The sequence below is a fragment of the Vidua chalybeata genome, chromosome 3 (assembly GCF_026979565.1).
Source record: "Vidua chalybeata isolate OUT-0048 chromosome 3, bVidCha1 merged haplotype, whole genome shotgun sequence".
NCBI classification, from domain to species: domain Eukaryota; kingdom Metazoa; phylum Chordata; class Aves; order Passeriformes; family Viduidae; genus Vidua; species Vidua chalybeata.
This window is the reverse complement of record NC_071532.1, coordinates 32,065,709-32,084,423: the sequence shown is the minus strand read 5'-3', so window position 1 is coordinate 32,084,423 and position 18,715 is coordinate 32,065,709. Positions and strand designations below refer to the sequence as shown.

Genomic DNA, 18,715 nt, shown 5'->3' with positions numbered 1-18,715 from the left:
GTAAGTAATGACTTGCTTTATAATTTATTATGTCCCCTGAAGAACCTTCTTACTTTTTGATTGCATCAGTGTTTAAAGCTGAGTGTTGTTTCCCTGCAAGTCTAAACAGAACATTCTGTAGACAGAATGCTGCCATTGTAACAGTAAAGCTGTCATTAAATATGGATAAGTTTGAGCCCTTAGCTGTGATATCTTATGCTCTGAAAAACAGGGAAGTGAGTAAAATTTTAACATGCCTACTCTCCAAAGTAGTCTGCAAAGTTGTCTTGTTTGAGATCACGTACGTGATGAGGTTTTTTTGGACAGTCTTGGCATTGACCCTATGCTCTGGCCTTTCTCCTCAGTAGTTATTCACAGGGAGTTTTTATAGGAAAGTAAAGCAGCTTCCTGGATTTTATATAAGGCCATCTGTGAGTCATCCTGCCACATTACATAGGCATTTAGCCTTTATATAGCAGCATCAGCACGGCCATCCTTGAGGAGAGGGAGAGAATTAAACCACTTACTCGGTGTTCCCAAGGAATAATAAAAAAATAGAAACCTTTTCAAAATCAACTTCATCTGTCATCTTCAGCTCTTACCTTTAGATTGGGTGTTTTGAATTGCCCCTGCTAAACACCATAAAAGGGGGCTCTGTCAGGGCTTTCTGGCATAAAATTTAAAATTTTGAAAAAGTCTGCTATTTTTCTTTTAACTAAGGCAGTACTCCTGACAGAGGTGCACTGAATTTACAGCTTAGGAAATGCTGTTATGGGTTGACCTGGTGACAGTCAGGTCCCCACTGAGTACATGATTATACATACTCAACTTCTAAAGTGTAACAGAATCACTTGGGCAGCTTTTCTATCTGCAATGGAAGCAACTCATGTTCTGAGACAGGGTCCAGTTTCCATGGCTTGGTATGGCTTTGTTTACAAAGGATGCTTTAAATTATCAACAGTGGGCACAGTTACAAGGAAATTTTTTTGGCCCAGATCTCATTTCAGCAAGCACAAACAAGCTGCCTTATGAAATGCACCTCTGCACTCTGGTCTGTGAAAGAAATAACTGTACTTGAGAAGTGTTACAGGTGGTAACATCCTCCTCTGCTCATTTCACAGCCTAAAGCTCACCAGTTTGTAGTGAAATCCTTTAACACACCAACAAAATGCAATCAGTGCACATCCTTGATGGTTGGTCTGATACGACAGGGCTGTACTTGTGAAGGTAAGCACTTGGGAGACCACAAACAAGTGTGAACTGAAGTTCTTATAGATGCAGATGGCATAGGATATGTAGTGTGGTGATGCAGGAGTCTTCTGCTTATATTTTGAATAACAGTATATTCTCATGCTTCAGTCTTTAATAGTAGAAGCCAAGCACTTCGAACATGCATAAGAGATTGCCCAGTCATCTGGGGACACTCTTATTCCAGTTGCTGGTAGAAGAGCTTAGTTCAGTGTACTCAGAATAGCAATAAGGGGCCACAGGTGGCCCCACAGGTGACCCCCTGAGTGGTCAGGTATGCTGACACCAGATTTGCTTTATGCTGCATGGCAAAATTTAAGACATCTATTCTGACTTATTCCAGAAAGAAAGAGAATTGGTACTGAACGACAAATATTCTTGTTTGTATACATGCAGAATGATGCTTATTGTTTAAAGGATTTTTCCAGTTTTTTGTTTACTAGTAGAGTTGGGCCTAGAGGACATCATAGACATTATCTTAGGCTCTTTCTTATCTGGATGAAAGCAGGTGTATCCATAAACTATGTGAAAAAGAGAAATGCGGGATTTAGAGCAGATAAAAACATGAACTTCTGCTGTGTGCAGACTTATATTTCTGTCTGTAGCAAAGTTCAGTGATTATTCAGATGCTGATCAAAAAAGGAAAGGGGATTTCTTTGTAAATCTCAACATCATTATCACAACTTTTTCATCGCACAAGAAATAACCATCAAATCTTTTTGTTTCTTCTCTTCCTCACAAGTGTGTGGATTCTCTTGCCATGTGACCTGTGCAGACAAGGCCCCTGCAGTATGTCCAATCCCTCCTGAGCAGACTAAGGGACCTTTGGGAATAGATCCACAGAAAGGCATAGGAACAGCTTACGAAGGACATGTCCGAGTAAGTAGGAGGTAGCTGCATCTGGGGCACTTACATTAAATTCATTGTTTTCCAGAGCTGGTATTACTTTGCATACTGGAGGGATAGATTCAATTACATATTAGGGTAGCATTTTGGAAACTAAGATCTAAATGTTTACACAGTAACTCTTAGCATTGTCAGCAGTAGTCCTCTCTCCATCTATGTTGGTCAATGTGCTTTTGGTTGGTCGTGAGTAGTTCCATCTCTGGAGATCAGATCATCTTCCAGGCCCTGCGAGTTTTTCGAGTCTTTCTGCTAGTACTGTCTATGGTCACTGGTGTGGATATTTGCACAGAAATATTAAAAGATTTACTCAACATACTTTTGGCCATAATTCTGTGGCCAACTAGAGACAAGTTTTTTTTCTCCATGTTTGTTAATACAGCTCTGAATTAATTTGTGATATGAGAAAAAAGAATCTGTGATGCTATTAATTTATTAATATTGTCTGTCTGTCTGTGATTGTTGGTCTTATTGCTCTTGGGCTTTTGCTTATGTTGCTTAACATCATCACTGAATTAAAACTTTCCAACCCAGATGGGCAAACTGATTTTTGTGCTGCTTGATTTTTTGATTGCATCTAAACTTACGGAGAGTTGATCAGTATTTATTTTTCTAAAGGTCCCAAAGCCAGCTGGAGTAAAGAAAGGTTGGCAGAGAGCGCTGGCAGTGATCTGTGATTTTAAACTCTTCCTGTATGATGTAGCAGAAGGAAAAGCATCTCAGCCCAGCGTGGTAGTGAGTCAGGTCATAGACATGAGGTAAGCTGTTTGCTGCTGGTGGGAGCTTTGCAGAGGCACTGGGAGGTTTTGTTCTGCTTTTCCTTTTTGTCAAATCAGTAAGCAAGTTCCAGAGCTTTTATGAAACCCTAAAATCCATATTGAAAGGCATTAATTTTCTGGGATAAAAAAATAAAACAGCAGTTAGCAGTTATTTGGAGTTAGCCTGAACTACACTTGTTTGTTCCTATATGGATGTTTAAACTTCCATTGCTACATCATGTGCAAAGAGCATCTGTTCATCTGTGCAGAAGATCTGGAATGAATAAAGAACTAAAAATAACACAATTTTGGGGTTGAATAGAGTTTTGAAAGACATAAAACTTTGTTATAGGGTAAATGTATTATAATTTTTGCTTCAGAAGGGCTGAATAGTTTGTTCCACTTTGTCTTCAGTATTACTGAAATACTACCAGCCTCACTGAAGGCTGAAACTATTTAATATAGCAACTAAGTAAAGCTTGTCTCTGATCTAAGTTCATCCAGGAAGCCCCAAACTACTGTAAGTTATAGCTTCTAGGTGAGTTTGGATTTTTATGAGAGTTGGAGAGGTTTCTTTGTTCCACTTATTTTTTAAGTTGGACTTTTTTCTTCAAAGGTTTTAATTTATACAGATTTAAAACAGTTACAGAATATCTGAATAGTTTTATCTCCATCAGCATTTACCAGGAATTAATTATGCAACATTGCATTTGTGAAGTTTATCTTCAGATACAGATGAAAGGATAATTCTAAAAATCAGATTTCAGTGCTGACTTGTTATGTCCTTCACTAAGCAAGGCTGCTGGAAAAGTAAAATCCAAACATACAGATTTTGCTCATTAACTGTTTTCCAATTGTTTGTGGTCTCCATAAGGGATGAAGAATTCTCAGTGAGTTCTGTCTTGGCCTCCGATGTCATCCATGCAAATCGGAAAGATATCCCCTGTATCTTTAGGGTGAGTATTACATCCTGACCCTACTAACCCAGACGTGCAGGGTTTCACAGGGTGATCAGTGGTGTGACAGCTTGCCAGTATTTTATTTCTTTGGCAAGTTCTGCCCCTGGGAATCCATGGCAGCAGCAGCAGCAGTGCATAGGGATCTGTACATATATCATTTCTGTGGTAAAAATAGCACTGGTACATCTAGACAAGCATTCATTTCCATGTGGGTTGTATTTTTTAATCTTCACAATAAGATGTATTTTCCTCTACTTCTTCTTAGTCATTTGAAGTTCTTCTGTTCATCATGACCTTGTACATTTTCATTTTCTCAAGTTTCCCTCTGCTTCTCAATTTAACTGACTGGGTTATTGATGAAGTCTTTATTTTTTGTACTTTTTTTCAACGTATGCATTGTATATCTGAAAACTCCCATTCATCAGATAGTCAGTATAGAAATTTAGTGCAAAATGCTCATCAAAATTTATGTCTAGTATCTGGTATCAGGATTTTGACATCATTGGCTTATTCTAATATTCTTATTTTTGTTAGATTTTCTGTTAAAGCTTTGACCTCCGTGAAATCTCCTTGATGTCTTATCAATTCCTCTATCATTTCTTTATGGTGCCTTTCTATTTCAGTCCTTGTTTTTCCAGTTTTTAGACTATTCATCACTCAGTGGGATGAAAGGAGATAAAACCCACAAAAGGGGCTTTCCATTTTATCTATAATTGCTGTATCAAATGCATGAAAAGGATCACAGAGCATTCTTTCAATAAAAACCATTCCTATTGCATTAAATTATTAATGAAAACTATAGCTCTTAAAAATTCAGAAAGCTTTATAAAAATGCTTTTTGTTATAAAATTGCTGTGAGAAACAATTGACTACCCTGTTTAGAGCTGACATTCCTGAATTATAAAATAAATACAACTGCATTTAAAATAAAGGCTACATTTTCTCTGTTCTTTAAAATATTCACACCTGCTTTTCTGCTGTGGGTTCTTGATTAAGATAAGAGTGTTTTCTATTAACTGAAGAGAAATTTTTACTTCCTTAATTCAGACAGCTAATTAAAAGGGCACTTAGAGGCATCTGATTCCCTTGTAAAAACGATCACGAGGAAATTATTTATCAGTTATGACTTAAAACTGTGTTTGGGTTTTTTTTGCAGGTTACAGCCTCCCAGCTCTCCGCATCCAGTAACAAGTGTTCAATCCTGATTCTAGCAGACGGTGAGAATGAAAAAAGCAAGTGGGTGGGCGTGCTGAACGAGTTGCATAGGATCTTGAAGAAGAACAAACTCAAAGACCGCTCGGTCTATGTTCCCAAAGAAGCTTATGACAGCACCTTGCCCCTCATCAAAACCACACAGTCAGCAGCAATCATAGGTATGAAGTTATTAAGAAGAAAGCTCTAAGAAAAATGGGCATACTAAAAGCATGATTTTTTTAGGGAAAAAAAGTGTTAGATGGTTTTCTACTGAATAGAGAGTAATAGGTAGTGGTTTTATCCCATATGGAAATGTGTATGGGCCTAAGAGAAAAGTGCAAGTTAGTACCGTACCAGCACTTTTGTCAGATCTTTTAAGAGTATTCCCTCTATTCACCCATATTCATAATCACAAATAATTCACCCATATTCATAATTATTCACCAGTATTCATAATTATGAATAATTTTGTCTGAGAATTGGACATTCCTCTTTTGTTACTCTGTAAACATAATTCCCTAACTGGGCAAAATTAGCACTATAGAGTAGGTGTAAGTCACTCACTTCAAAATCTGCTGGTAGGACCAGAGAGAAAATGTAAGATCAGAGGCTGAATTTAGTAATTTCAAATACTACTGCATAAAATATGTTAAACTCTGATTATGTAAATTATTTCAATATAATAATATAGTTACTTCAAAGTTGGTACTAGACCTAAGTTGTCTGAACAGTTTGTTAAAAATTATGGTTTTAGCTGTTACTTTAACTAACAGGAGAAATGGGAAAAGACTTCTTTTTTCAGAAATTTGAAAGATTGGGAGGTTGCCAATTTTTTAAAATGCATGAATATATTAGGTTTGCCCCTATATACAATTATTTCAATATATTATAAAAACTGTCTCTGTTAATGAGAATTACTGCTACTGTTTACATGATTCATAAAGTACTTCCAAAGAAAAATAATTTTTTTTTTCCTTAATGTCGTAGACCATGAAAGAATAGCTCTGGGGAATGAAGAAGGGTTGTTTGTTGTGCATGTCACCAAAGATGGTAAGAAACTAGGAACTGGTAATAATTTCCCTAGTACCAAGTCATCTTTTTCTTACTCAGTATCTTCTGGTTTCCTGATTTTTTTCATGATTAACTACATTATCAGCTGGACAGCTCCATGAGAGACCAGAAGGTGTTCTATGTGCTTTCTGCTTTGGATATCCTTTCCAATGACAAAAATACAGCTTTTGGAATGCAGTTGAAGTTTTTTCCCCCAGACTGGTTCAATGCTGATTCCAGACCAGGTTGCTCAGGGCTTTACCCAGTTGAGTGTTGAAAATCCCCAAGGACACAGGTTCCATGATCTTTTTGGACTGCGTGTTGCAAATTACTCTCACAGTGAAACACTTCCTTTGTATATTCAGCAGGAGCCTCACTCATCTTAATTTCCTGCTGTGCACCTCAGCAAGAATCATGGCTTAATCCTTTGTGTAACCTCCTCATTGGTACTGGAAATGAAAACTTCTGTGCAGTACTGAAAGATGTACTAACAGATTGCCCAAGTTAATTCAACAAATGACATGTTTAATTGTATGTTTCAGCTCTGAGGCTTTTCCTTTATTCAATATTTTTTTGCTATAAACTGTTTTTGAAATTAGTACTGAAATAATACAGTTGTTGTTACTGCATCATATCTGCTCCTCCCATTTCTGATGAGGAAAAGCCAAAGGTTTATTCAGAATTGCCATATCTGGTGTTATTAAAATACCAGTTTAGATTCTGTACTTTTTAATCTTGCAGGGAAGCAATAAAGGGGATCTCTTGGGTTTCTTTCCTCGTTCATCTTTACAAATACATGTTATAATCAATTCACACTTCACCATTACTTACTTGAATTTGGGGGGGGGGGGGGGGCTGTTTTGATTTTTGTTTCAGAAATTATCCGTGTTGGTGACAATAAGAAGGTTCATCAGATTGAGCTTATCCCGAGCGAGCAGCTCATTGCTGTAATCTCAGGACGGAACCGCCACGTGCGGCTCTTCCCCATGGCCGCCCTGGATGGAAGGGAGACTGACTTCTATAAGCTGGCAGAGACCAAAGGCTGCCAGGCAATCATTTCAGGACACGTGCGCCATGGAGCCCTCACCTGCCTGTGTGTAGCCATGAAAAGGCAGGTGCTCTGTTACGAACTAAATCAGAGCAAGACGCGCCACAAAAAGATCAAGGAGATCCAGGTGCAGGGGAACGTCCAGTGGATGTCCATCTTCAGTGACCGTCTCTGTGTGGGCTACCAGTCAGGTTTCCTAAAATACCCCCTCCATGGAGAGGGCAGCCCGTACAGCCTGCTCCATCCGGACGACCACACGCTCTCGTTTATCTCACAGCAGCCAACCGATGCCATCTGTGCAGTCGAGATCTCAAATAAAGAATACCTGCTGTGTTTTAGCAGCGTCGGGGTTTACGTCGACTGCCAGGGCCGAAGATCCAGGCAGCAAGAGTTGATGTGGCCCGCAACTCCATCTTCTTGCTGTGAGTTGTGCTCTGTGTGTGTGTGTGTGTCTGTGTCTTTGGTGCTGTCCACTGAAGTGATCTCTGCTTGTGTTGATATCCTCAGGAGGTGGAGTTCAGGGCTAATTACCTGACAGGTTAAAGAATGCTCTCAGGCCCTGTCACCGTTTTTAATCTAGCCAGAGGCTTTAATCCTCATTCATGCTAGTTTCAATAACTCTTGCACTGACCTGTACTTGCTGGAACACAAAGAGGAATCATGAGTCAGGATTTCTAACTCTTGAAACAGCCAAAAGCTTCAGGTTCAACGGAGGCTAACTTTAGGTATTTGCTACCACCAGTGCTGGACTGTTGTTATTTAAAGTTTGGAATGTGATTGTACTTTGGCTCTGCATTGTGGTTCCAGCTTTCTTCATGCTGAGAGTCATTAGGTTCTGGTAGTTTGACTTGCTTTTCTCTAATGGTATTTGTTCCTACTTACTAGTCTGTTTTGTCTTTTCTTTCTTTATTTGTTCATGCTTTCTTCCTCAGCAGGTTTTGTCAACAACTTTCATCTCCTCTCTCCTTTTTCAAAAAGTGACCAAGTTTCCCTCCTGTCCCTCTCTCCCCTTCCAAAATACAGTGCATAGGAGGCAATATAAAAAATATATTTCATAACCTTAAGGAAAACTACTGTAATTTTTCAAGATTTTCATTTCCACCAAGGTCTGTTAAACATTTATAGCACCTTATTTCAACACTGGGGCTTTATCTCTTTGACAGTTTCAAGGGAAAAAAAAAAAAAACCTGAATGTCTATCTTCTTCTTTTTAAAATCTTTCTGAATGCAGATAAAGATTAGCCAAATCTGCACTCAGAGTAGTGAATAAGCCCAATTCTGTGTTGATTTTTAGAACAGTCTGCCTTCTTACCTCACTCTGGCAGCAGTCCAGTCACACTGGAAAGGGGAGGAGTATTTCACCTTTTTTGAGTGAAGGCCCTTCTGGGTATAGAGGGAGCAACATGTACAGGGTGTTTGCGACTTCTGGATTTCAAGCAATTTTACACAATTGATTATTAAAGTGGACTCAAGACAATGAATGAATCAAAACAAAAGGCTATATGATAGATTGAAAAATGTGTATTTTTCACACATAGTTCATCTATACTTGCATTGTTATTTGTGACAGTTTTTTGATTGCCTGAAATTAAGTGATTTGATATGACTCCAACTCAGAATGGAGGTGTATTTTATAGCGAAAGCTGTTACATTTAAACACAACTTGGATGCTGTTGTTAGTCTTGGCAGACTGTGGCAGTCTTGTTGCCGACATGGAAATAATGAATTCTCCTTTAGAAGTGGTCCCAGTGAAACAAATTTCATCCTGGGGAAATGTGCCAGATAAGTAGCAGAAGATTTCTCTTTACAATCCAGAAAATGAGAAGAGAGAATTAAAGTTAAGGAAACGTGACTTTTATGACTGTGTCATGGTGCTTAGTTCCAAGTGATGCTCATTTAGTGCAAAGTCCAAAAACTCAGAGCTCAGTTCATTCAAGTGACAGTTATTAAATAGAGCAGAGTATTTTCCTGTCACATCATTTACAATATGCGAGCTCTTATTAAAAATGAGGCTTTTAGGAGGAAAAAACCTTTGAAATACATCAGTATTCGGCAGAGTAAACCTTAATGTCTTACCATTCAGAGAGTAGTTAGGTTTTCAGCAAAGTTAAAAGAAAAGTCATGGAGGGTTGTAATTTTTTGGGTGGTGCTGGTTTGCCTTCAGAATAAATTTCTTGGTCATTTTTGAGTTAAAGCACATTTTTCAAAGCTTGTTGCTGGATTGTGGAGCACTGGTTTTGCTTTCTTAAATAAATACGGTTAAACTGTAAGAAATTGTCTATTTTGGGCCATGTCCAAAAGCACATGACACAATTCCTCATCGTTCCCTCCCAGGTTACAATGCACCATACCTCTCTGTGTACAGTGAAAATGCAATTGATATCTTCGACGTGAACTCCATGGAGTGGATTCAAACTATTCCTCTCAAAAAGGTAACTTCCCATTTCAGTATGGGCCAAGGAATATGTCTAGACCCAATACTGCTTTAGAAGCCATCATTAAAACTGCTTGTGGAAACATAATTGAATTAAAAGAAGAGCTACTGCAAAGAAACTACTGCATTTTTGTTGGAAATAGAAGATAGAAAATGTGTTTTTGATGTGGTTGCACTGTTTTAGATGAATGGTCAATCTGGAGCATATGGCTATGTTAGATTTACTCATACTGTTGCAATAATGAGAGGAATTAATTGGCATTAATTACATATGGCTTCATTGGGAACTATTGTGATTATTACCAGAGGATGGTGGATGTTAAGATAATTACACAGGCCTTCAAAAATCTGTCTCCATCTCTTGCTGCATAGTGTAGATAGGGTTAGAACATTTTGTTTCAACCAGTAGGAACACCAAGAACAGGATGATGTCAGTTTGGATCTCTTATCAAAAGGAAGATGTTTCTGAAAACTGACACTTCCTTGGGTATTTCGAAGGTGTTTGCTCCGCTGTATTTGGAAAGAAAAAAGTCAGTTTTTTTCCCTGTGGTTTAGACTGACTCCAGCTTTTGTATCAGGGTCAACACAATTCCTTTACTGGCATTCCAATGACACAGAGCTGCAGGACATTGCCCCTGTGGTCTTGTGTTGGTCATTCAGTCTCTGCATATCAATTTCCCACGTGCCAGATGCAGACCAGGATATTCTGGCAGTGCTGTGAGGATACATAATGCAAAGATCAAGGTGCTCAGCTAATAACCATCTTGAAGAGAGACCAATCTGGACTTTTATGGGGAAGTTCTTTCTGGTGTCTAAACTTCCGAGTTATTAAGCAGTTCGAGCATTTTTTTTTTCCTCCACAGTAGAATGTGATTTAGTACTTTGAATAATATTTGGCTCAAGGATTCCCTTTTAATGGATGAAGCTACTTTCAGCAAACAAAATTTCTACACTCAGGAGTCTCAAAAATGGCCATTTATTATGAAGAGTCTGTTTCTAACACAATTTACAGAGTGTAGAATGCTTCTTTCATTTTTATGTTCGAAATCACAAATACCAGTAGGTTTTAGCAGTCTGTGTGTCCTCTTATCAAGCCGCAGAGCATTATTGTGACATGGTACTAACACAAAGTAAAAGCTCATCTTATTGCTTTGTACATCTAATAGAAAAAAATGAGTTGATATATGAAGTGAACTTCTAAGACAACTATTCATTTAAATGCTGGGAGGAATGGTGTTAAGCCTGTGTCTTGAAGTGGAATTTTAGGCATCCCCCTCTGTACTCATTCTCAAAAAAAGAGTTTAAAATTCTTTTGAACTCTTCTTTGTGGCTTTAATGACTTGGAATTGTTACTCTTGAGAGTGTTACAAGGACTGTTTTTCCTTGTTTCAGGTACGACCCCTGAATACAGAAGGATCACTAAACCTTTTAGGCCTGGAGACAGTCAGATTAATATATTTCAAAAACAAAATGGCAGGTAAGTAAAGAGAAGCCAATTTTCATAATGCACATTTTTGTTTAGAAAGTGTTTATCTGTATCTGTGCATAAAGGAATTTCTTAAATGTCTGTGTGCTTGTTAACTTGGGAAAAAACCAAAGCTTATGAATTCCACAGTTATTTCAATGCTGTCTCCTCTCTGAACTTTTTTTTTCCCCTTATGAATATTCAGTGAAGACTGGAACTAGAAACTAGAGTGACTGGACACTCCCTCCAAATGTGGGATCACCTGCCAGAACGCTGCCTAAAAAAGCCTGCACAATTAAAGACTTAAATAGTCATTTTGGCAGCACTAGATTAATATTATATTTAATCAAAACAAATGTTTCCCAAACATTTTAAAGTAATACAGTGTATTTGTAACTTGTTATTAGGGCCAGCTATGACTGTGTGCCACAATTTTAGCTTCAAAAATCTATTTTTGTTACAAATCATTCTGACTTTTTGTTTTTTTTACTTTTTAGAGCCTATTTCATAAGCATACTCCTGAGGAATTTCCTTAAACTTTGGTTTAACCTCTTAGGTGAAGAGGGGATGTGCTCTGTTTCAAAAACCAAATGCTATAAATTTTTGTTAACAACTTTCTGAAAACAGTGGGAATGAACACTCCAGAAAAATGCACTACTGCTGGCACTGTTTCAGTGCTTATTTAAATTGCCAGCAAATTAGTACGAAAGGAATGGCAGTGGTAGAGAGGAGAAATACGCTGGAAGTATGTATAGAGACTTTTCAAGTCTAATAAAGACTGAACATTAGAGTTGATCTTAAGGAAAGAAGAGATTTGAGTTCCACACAAAAACTGTTTTGTCAGTGAGTAGTGAGCTTATTAAGTGTCACTTTAGTCTCCATGTATAGAAAACAAGACAGGGCAGTTGCAATGTTCATTCAAAGTCACACAGCTGTTGTGTGATGATCACTGTTTTCCTTTTCATGTCTTCAATAAAGATCCCTTGGCCAGATGTTCACACATGGAAAAAAAATCTTCCCTTTTCCCACAGTTGCATCAAAATACATCAATGTTCAAACATTTCAAAAGCAGTGTTCTCTTTGGAGCAGGGAATGAACGAAAGAGAATCTTGCATTCAGTTTCCAGACAGTTGGCAGAACAAGACTGTTCTAGTGATTTTCAGTGGGAATTTTGAGACAAGACTCAGATTCCCTTCCTGCCTGCCGGAGTCTTCCCCGGATTTGGGTGACTCCGGATGGTGGTAAAGTCTCTCCTCCAACCCGTGCCTTCAAAGAAAGACTCAGTAGTCTTCAGTCGTCCGGTCTCAAGGCAGTTTATTGCATATTATCTCAAGGCACACAGACTCCCTGACATTGTCCCTGACTCTGTCTGTCCCCGTCTCTGGCTGTCCCCGTCTCCCCTCCCCGAGGGGCTGGTGCCATCTTTTATATCACACATTACGTATTAGGTGTTTATAGTTTTTTCCCAATGCCTACTACCTATGTTGAACAGTGACTTTCTACTCTAAACCAATCTGTGAGTGCCAACACCACCAAGAACATGGAGAATAGGAGGAAGAAAGAAGGAGGACAGGGCACGCCCAAATCCCTCCATCTTAGAACCTCTGACCCCCGTGTACAAAACTCAGACCCCCCCTGTACAAGGCCTAAAACCCCCCTGTACAGCACTCAAAAATCTTACCTTTCACTTTGTGACTACTTCTATTATAATATCTAAACTTTTGTGATTTCTTGTTCTTCCTGCAAGGTTGGTAAATTGTTCCATGGGTCAAGCTCAAGACCACAGGGGTCCCTGGCCGCCTGCCAGGGTCTCAGAGGCTTCTGCCCTGGGCCCAGAACATCCAAGAGTGTCTGAGGGACACCTTGGGTTCCGACGCCTGCCCACCAAAACGTTTATTTCAAAGAACGCATCAGTGGTGTTTTGAGAACACAGGTGTGGCAGCTCGTGTGTGAAGAAGGGCTGACTGTTGCTACATAACAGAATAGTAGATAGTGGCCAAGGAAACCCATAAACCAAATAACATTTGTTCAGGTTTGATGGGGAAGGGGTGGTGTCCTGCACTAGCAGAGCAGAGGTAGAGTGTTGAAACTCTTAATTCCATGGATAGCTAAGGAGCTGCACCACTGCATCCCCATCTTTGTGCTGGTTTCAGAGGGGGATGAGCTGGTGGTGCCTGAGACATCAGACAACAGCCGGAAGCAGATGGTTCGGAACATCAACAACAAGCGGCGCTACTCCTTCCGCGTGCCCGAGGAGGAGAGGATGCAGCAGAGGAGGTCGGTATTCCACCTGTACTTGTCCTCTGTCCATGCCTGTAGGCCCTGATGGACACTGACTGATGCCAGTGTTGTGCTTCATGTGTGGCTTTCTGGAATGGCCATTCAGGGGTTCCTGTCTCTACCCTGTTAATCCTCAGTTTAACTTGTGTCAGTTCCGGTTTGGACATGGATATGCACTGGATGCACAATTAGTTCAGATGAATTGTATGAAACAGCTGTAATTTGGAATGCATGCCTCCACATAATGTATGCAGGTGCATAGGTGTGCACATGCACTGTGTATATATCCAGTTCTCCAATAAACACTTTGCAAAAGGAGATTACTTTGCTAACTATGCATTTGGATTAATTATTCTCAGACTCTGGTTCTGCTTTTCTTTCTGAAGGAGATTTTCCTCTCAGCAGTATTCCAGAACATCTGTTTCTTTGACTTATAGATTTAACTACATAGAGTTTATATAAAGCTCACAAAATTCACCTCTTCAGGGGACAAAGGACTTCAGGGTGTATTTCTGAAGGGAGTGTTTAGCAGGTTACAAATACTTCCCTAAATGGCAACAAAAACAGGTCCGCACTACTGGCAGTGTTTGCAGAGGATGTTATTGACCATTTGCTGTCACTCACTAGAAGTGACCTGCTACTGTGCTAAGCCACACTTCAAGAACTGAGTATTTCATTTTTCTATTTTCCAGCATCTTATACCCTTGGTTTGCTCCCAGTTTGTCTTTCTTTTTGGCTCTAAGGAAAGTAACAAGTGTATGCAGTGGAGATAAAATTCCATTTCTTGTTCTTGCCTTTTCTAAGTTGATTGACATTTAGTCTCTTAAAATTTTATTTATTCTGAGTTCTGAAATGCATCCTTGCCATTTTGAAGAGCTTTTAATTCTGACCACACACTGAGAAAGGTACTGCAGTATTATTTTAATTCTATTTTCATAATTTATACTTCATTTTCATCTCTACTTTGTAATATATCACAAGTAAGTTTGGTTTTTACTCATCTTACAGAGCTTTTTATCAGATCATTCTGTGAATGTTAGTAACTACTGGGCATGGGCTGTTAAGCTGCAAACAGCATTCTTTTATCCTGGCCCCTTGGCCTCTCTTCAGGCTGGAACCTTCTCCACTGACAGCAGGGATTTATCACTGTTAGCATGGTTAAATAGAGTCATAGACTCATGGAATTGTTTAGGTTGGAAAAGACTGGTTAATTTCCATTTGGAAATAGCTGATGATCAAAGCTGTAAGTGTTTTATAAATGCCCATCCTCACCTCGAAGGAAATACCTAAACAAAGTATCTTCTCTTCCAGGGAGATGCTACGTGATCCAGAAATGAGAAATAAGTTAATTTCTAACCCAACTAATTTTAACCACATAGCACATATGGGTCCAGGAGATGGCATACAGATTCTCAAAGACCTCCCAATGGTAAGTACAAAAGGACATGTGAGAGTGACTGACTGCTGCAGAGGCTGCAAATAAGTGAGAGTAAAACAAGTGCAATTTTAATGTATAATCAGTGACGTGTTTCCTATCAGGAGCAGTGTAACGAGGGGAATGGAGCTAAAAATGCTCTGCTGTATGTAATAAAATTTAAGCAAAGAGCATGACAGACATTGAGTAGAGGAGGAAGAGGAGTGACTGATACCTCTGGAGTTTTAAGACAGGTTACAGTGTTGATGATAATTTTTATGACCCATATGAAGGGGCAAAATTGACATGATTTGAGCCTGTGCTCTTGTGGGTATGGAAAGAGAAATTCCTTTCTTGGTGAACTTTAGTTCAGTTTCTTTTTTCTCCTCCCATCTGTAGCACCAACTTAGCCTATTTCTTTACAGCCTGTTTTCCTGTAGCAATTCAATAGTGTTTACTGCTCAAATTTCCTTCCATGCCAAACATGCATGCCAGCCTTTCCTGTTTTCTCCAAATTAAGTAGTCTCAGTGAAACAGAACTTCTTGCATAAAAACTAACCTTTTAAGTTGAAAAATGGAAAAAGAAAACATGTAATAGCACATGTTCATTACCATAAAATTTCATGTAGGAAGAAGTTACTGAAATCTGTGGTGAGCAAAGACTAATTGATACTTTGCTCATAAAGAAGTACCATACTGCTTGCTTCAAGCTATCTTGAGCATCTTTTATGTGTTTATGTGTTCTGTATTGTTTTCTAAGCACATCCATGGTGACACAGATGTGATTCAGAAAAAGCTAATTAGCACTGTAAGAAAGATGAGTTGTTACGATAAAAACAGATTAAATTTGTTCCAGCATAACACTCAGGCATTAGCACAGATCTGCTGTCTAAAATGATCATTGTTACTACTTGGAGTTTGTGCAGGAAGCAGGAAGTAGATGCTGAATTGGGATTTTCTGATGCCGAAAAGTGCAAAGGAAACAAAAATAAGACTAGAAAGTAAAGCTCAACATGCAGTTGCAGGAGTTTAGGAGTCCAATCTCTGGTCTTTGGATACTCATTTTACCTCACTTCTGAAGCAAATGGTACTTTTATTTTGCACTTGACTGTAAAGTCTGCATTTTGATTTATTTTAAAGCTCGTATTAGACACACTCTGAGAAGCCTCTCAATAACAAATATATTCATTGTAATGAGAAAAAAATCAGTACTGTATGTGTGTATTTTTATAAATTATAATCCTTTTTATAAATGAGCAAATAAGGAAGGAATGTTCCGAGAGAACACATGACAAATCCAAGAGTTGTTGGCAGATATGTTTCTCTTACCTGGATACAAGATTGCATGTGTCTAATGTTAGACAGAGAATGATCACTTGCTTCAGGGCAGGATGTAGATCAGAGCCTTTCTTCATTTCTCCATTTCTGGTAAGTTCTTTAAAATACTCGTGGCTCTTCTCAAGCAGAGAAAGTAATCTGCTACCTCTGTAGGTAGAGCAGAAGTCATCCTGTGTCACACCATCAATAATTGAAAGTTCTTGGCTCAAAAGCTGCAAGGACTCTTAATCAAGCCCCACATCTGACAAGTGTAAAACAAAGAATGATTCTATCAATAGAAGGGGATTTTTTATCATTTCTTCAATAATGTCATCTCTCAATGGCTTTCAGCTTTGAACCCATTCTAATTGCACTTGCCTTGTATTAGCTCACAGGTCCTGTTTCAAGTTAGGACTGGTACTGTGCTATTACCAATCAATATGATGCTTTGAAAAAAATTAATGAGTCACTTTCAACACTTAAAAGTGGTGAGAAGAATTAGAAAATGTGTATAATATGCAACCACTGCTGCAGCTTCTTTTTTAAAAGTTATTATTAAAACCTTTTTGCAAGTAAGTATCAGTCTTAATGCTGGGGGATGTCACTGCAAGACAAAGCAAATTTGTTGTGTATTTTTCTATTGGTTCCTTGCAATGTCATGTTGTGTTTGTATTCTTAACTTAATTGGTGCAGAACTGCATCAAGCATGGGACTTGAAAAGTGTGTGAATTTGAAAATGTAACTTGAAATTAGGAAATAAATGTTCTGTCAAGAGCAACTTCAGGCAGCTTTTTCTTTTCCAACAGCTTACTGTAAAGTATTTGCCTGGACTGAGTTTCCATTTAATCAATTCCAGACTAAGAACTTTGTTTCTCGGGCACAAAAATAGAAGACAAGGGAGTTGTGTGGGCATTTGAGGTTATGTATAGAGTCTAATGTTTTATTGGAAAGAAATTTAGAATCAGATGAGGGCATGGAAACAGACAATGTTTCCTGGAGAATCAGTACACAAGGTAAAGAATAATCAACCAGTCCTGTGTACAGTTCATCTGTAAGGTGGTTCCTTTTCCAGGACATGGAATTATTTCACCAGTTGCATACCTTATTCCCAAAAGGTGAAAAAACAGGGGGGTTTCTGTGCTGCTAAGATTGTGTCCTAGTTTTGCAGCTGGAACATCTTCTTTGTATTTTTTAATATAGTGTGGTTCAGAAGAGAAAGTATTTATTTTTAACAAACTTTGGGAAAGATTGCAGCACTTTACTTTGGGAATGCCTGTTCTTGTTTGTGGAAGTGAATGGTAAAATACATTTTTGGGGCTGAGGCAGGGGGTAGCAAGCAGTGCAAGGCTAATAGTCTTCTCAAATTCTCTTCTTTGAACTATTTTAGGTAGTACAGCTTCTTTTTTTATGGAGTACTGCAATGCAGAAAGTGCATAAAAGAGTGGTGTGGGACTTTTCATTAGCAGTTTCTTCTGGTTTATTTAAGCACCTTCAAATTTGGCTGGATCTACCAATAGAAACATTGCACCCAGCATTGAGCTTCCACAGAAGTCAGTATAGTGCTGTATGGGCAAAAGGGTCCTTAGGTATAAATAGCTTCTAATAGAGAATAGATATTTTAATCTCTGTGTTGAATGAGATTGTCACAAGCTCAAGAGCCAGCTCAGCCCAGCTTTTACCTAGCACACATGGGTGAACTTTATAAAGCAAATGACAATTATATGTATTATATGTATGTATTTATATTTATTCAGTAATATACAGATATTCACTTCATAGATTCAGTATGAGTCAGAAAAAAACTAACCTCTTCAGCCCCACTGCCTTTTTTAGGGGAAATGCCAAGAACTGAGAGAAGCAGAGTTAGAATTGGTAGTGATGGCCCTTGATGGGTGGCTGGGCTGTGTCTGTGGGCAGCAGGGGACCTGCACTTGTGCTGCCCTAAGCCTGGCCTGGTAGGTGCAGAGCCTGCTTGCTCTCTGCCTGCCACTGTTTTAATAGTGTCTTTTAAAAGACCAGCTGTAGAGAGTTTAATTTGTGTTGTAACTGGAATAAAGGGAGTGTTTAAAACCTTTTGCACAATCTGATGTGTTGAATCAGGTACCAGTTTGTGTACAACATTTCTGTTTGTTTGCCCTTGCTGGTGCAGCCATGTGAGGGGGAGAGATGCTTTCTCTGTGTGTTGTTCTCCAGTGTTTTACAGTTTTCTTGGTATGCACCAGACACTCTGTGTTTGTGGGAAGTGGCCTAGTCCCACATTGTTCTCTCCATGAACAGCCACCCTTGACTTCAGTAGAGCCCTGGTGTTAGGGCAGAGCCATGCCCAAGGCTCAGAGAGAAATCAGATTTAGGGGGTTTCTGGCAACTGTAAATTTGCATCCTTCTTTTCTTCATGGTGAGGACTCACAGTCTGCCTTTGGCACACAAGTTTGTGGGCTGCAACATACGAGAAACCAGAGTGCCTCTCCTATTAGCAGAGCAGTAATCAGTACATATTTGTGTTTTATTGATGTGGATCTGGGTCATTGTCTTGTTTTATACAATTTGGAATCGTTCCTGTTAGTGTATCCCCAAACTTATTTGTTTACATGTTTTTCTTCCCTAGCAGCCTGTCACCAATTAACCTGGCCGTACAGTCTGGCCTCCCTTCTGCCCTCTTGTCCCCTG

At 38.9% G+C, this 18,715-nt stretch overlaps 1 protein-coding gene across 4 annotated transcripts in view; it reads left to right on the top strand.

Annotated features, from left to right (window-relative positions):
- Positions 1–18,715, top strand: part of CDC42BPA (CDC42 binding protein kinase alpha) — a 180,984-nt gene that overhangs the window by 148,266 nt on the left and 14,003 nt on the right. For all 4 annotated transcript variants that reach the window (XM_053937395.1, XM_053937397.1, XM_053937394.1 and 1 more), the window contains 11 exons: positions 1,101–1,206; positions 1,970–2,106; positions 2,749–2,888; positions 3,763–3,844; positions 5,004–5,220; positions 6,029–6,091; positions 6,968–7,561; positions 9,473–9,570; positions 10,965–11,049; positions 13,191–13,314; positions 14,629–14,746. In XM_053937395.1, the coding sequence (XP_053793370.1) occupies positions 1,101–1,206; positions 1,970–2,106; positions 2,749–2,888; positions 3,763–3,844; positions 5,004–5,220; positions 6,029–6,091; positions 6,968–7,561; positions 9,473–9,570; positions 10,965–11,049; positions 13,191–13,314; positions 14,629–14,746 (1,764 nt within the window). The remainder of the gene's footprint in view (positions 1–1,100; positions 1,207–1,969; positions 2,107–2,748; positions 2,889–3,762; positions 3,845–5,003; positions 5,221–6,028; positions 6,092–6,967; positions 7,562–9,472; positions 9,571–10,964; positions 11,050–13,190; positions 13,315–14,628; positions 14,747–18,715) is intronic.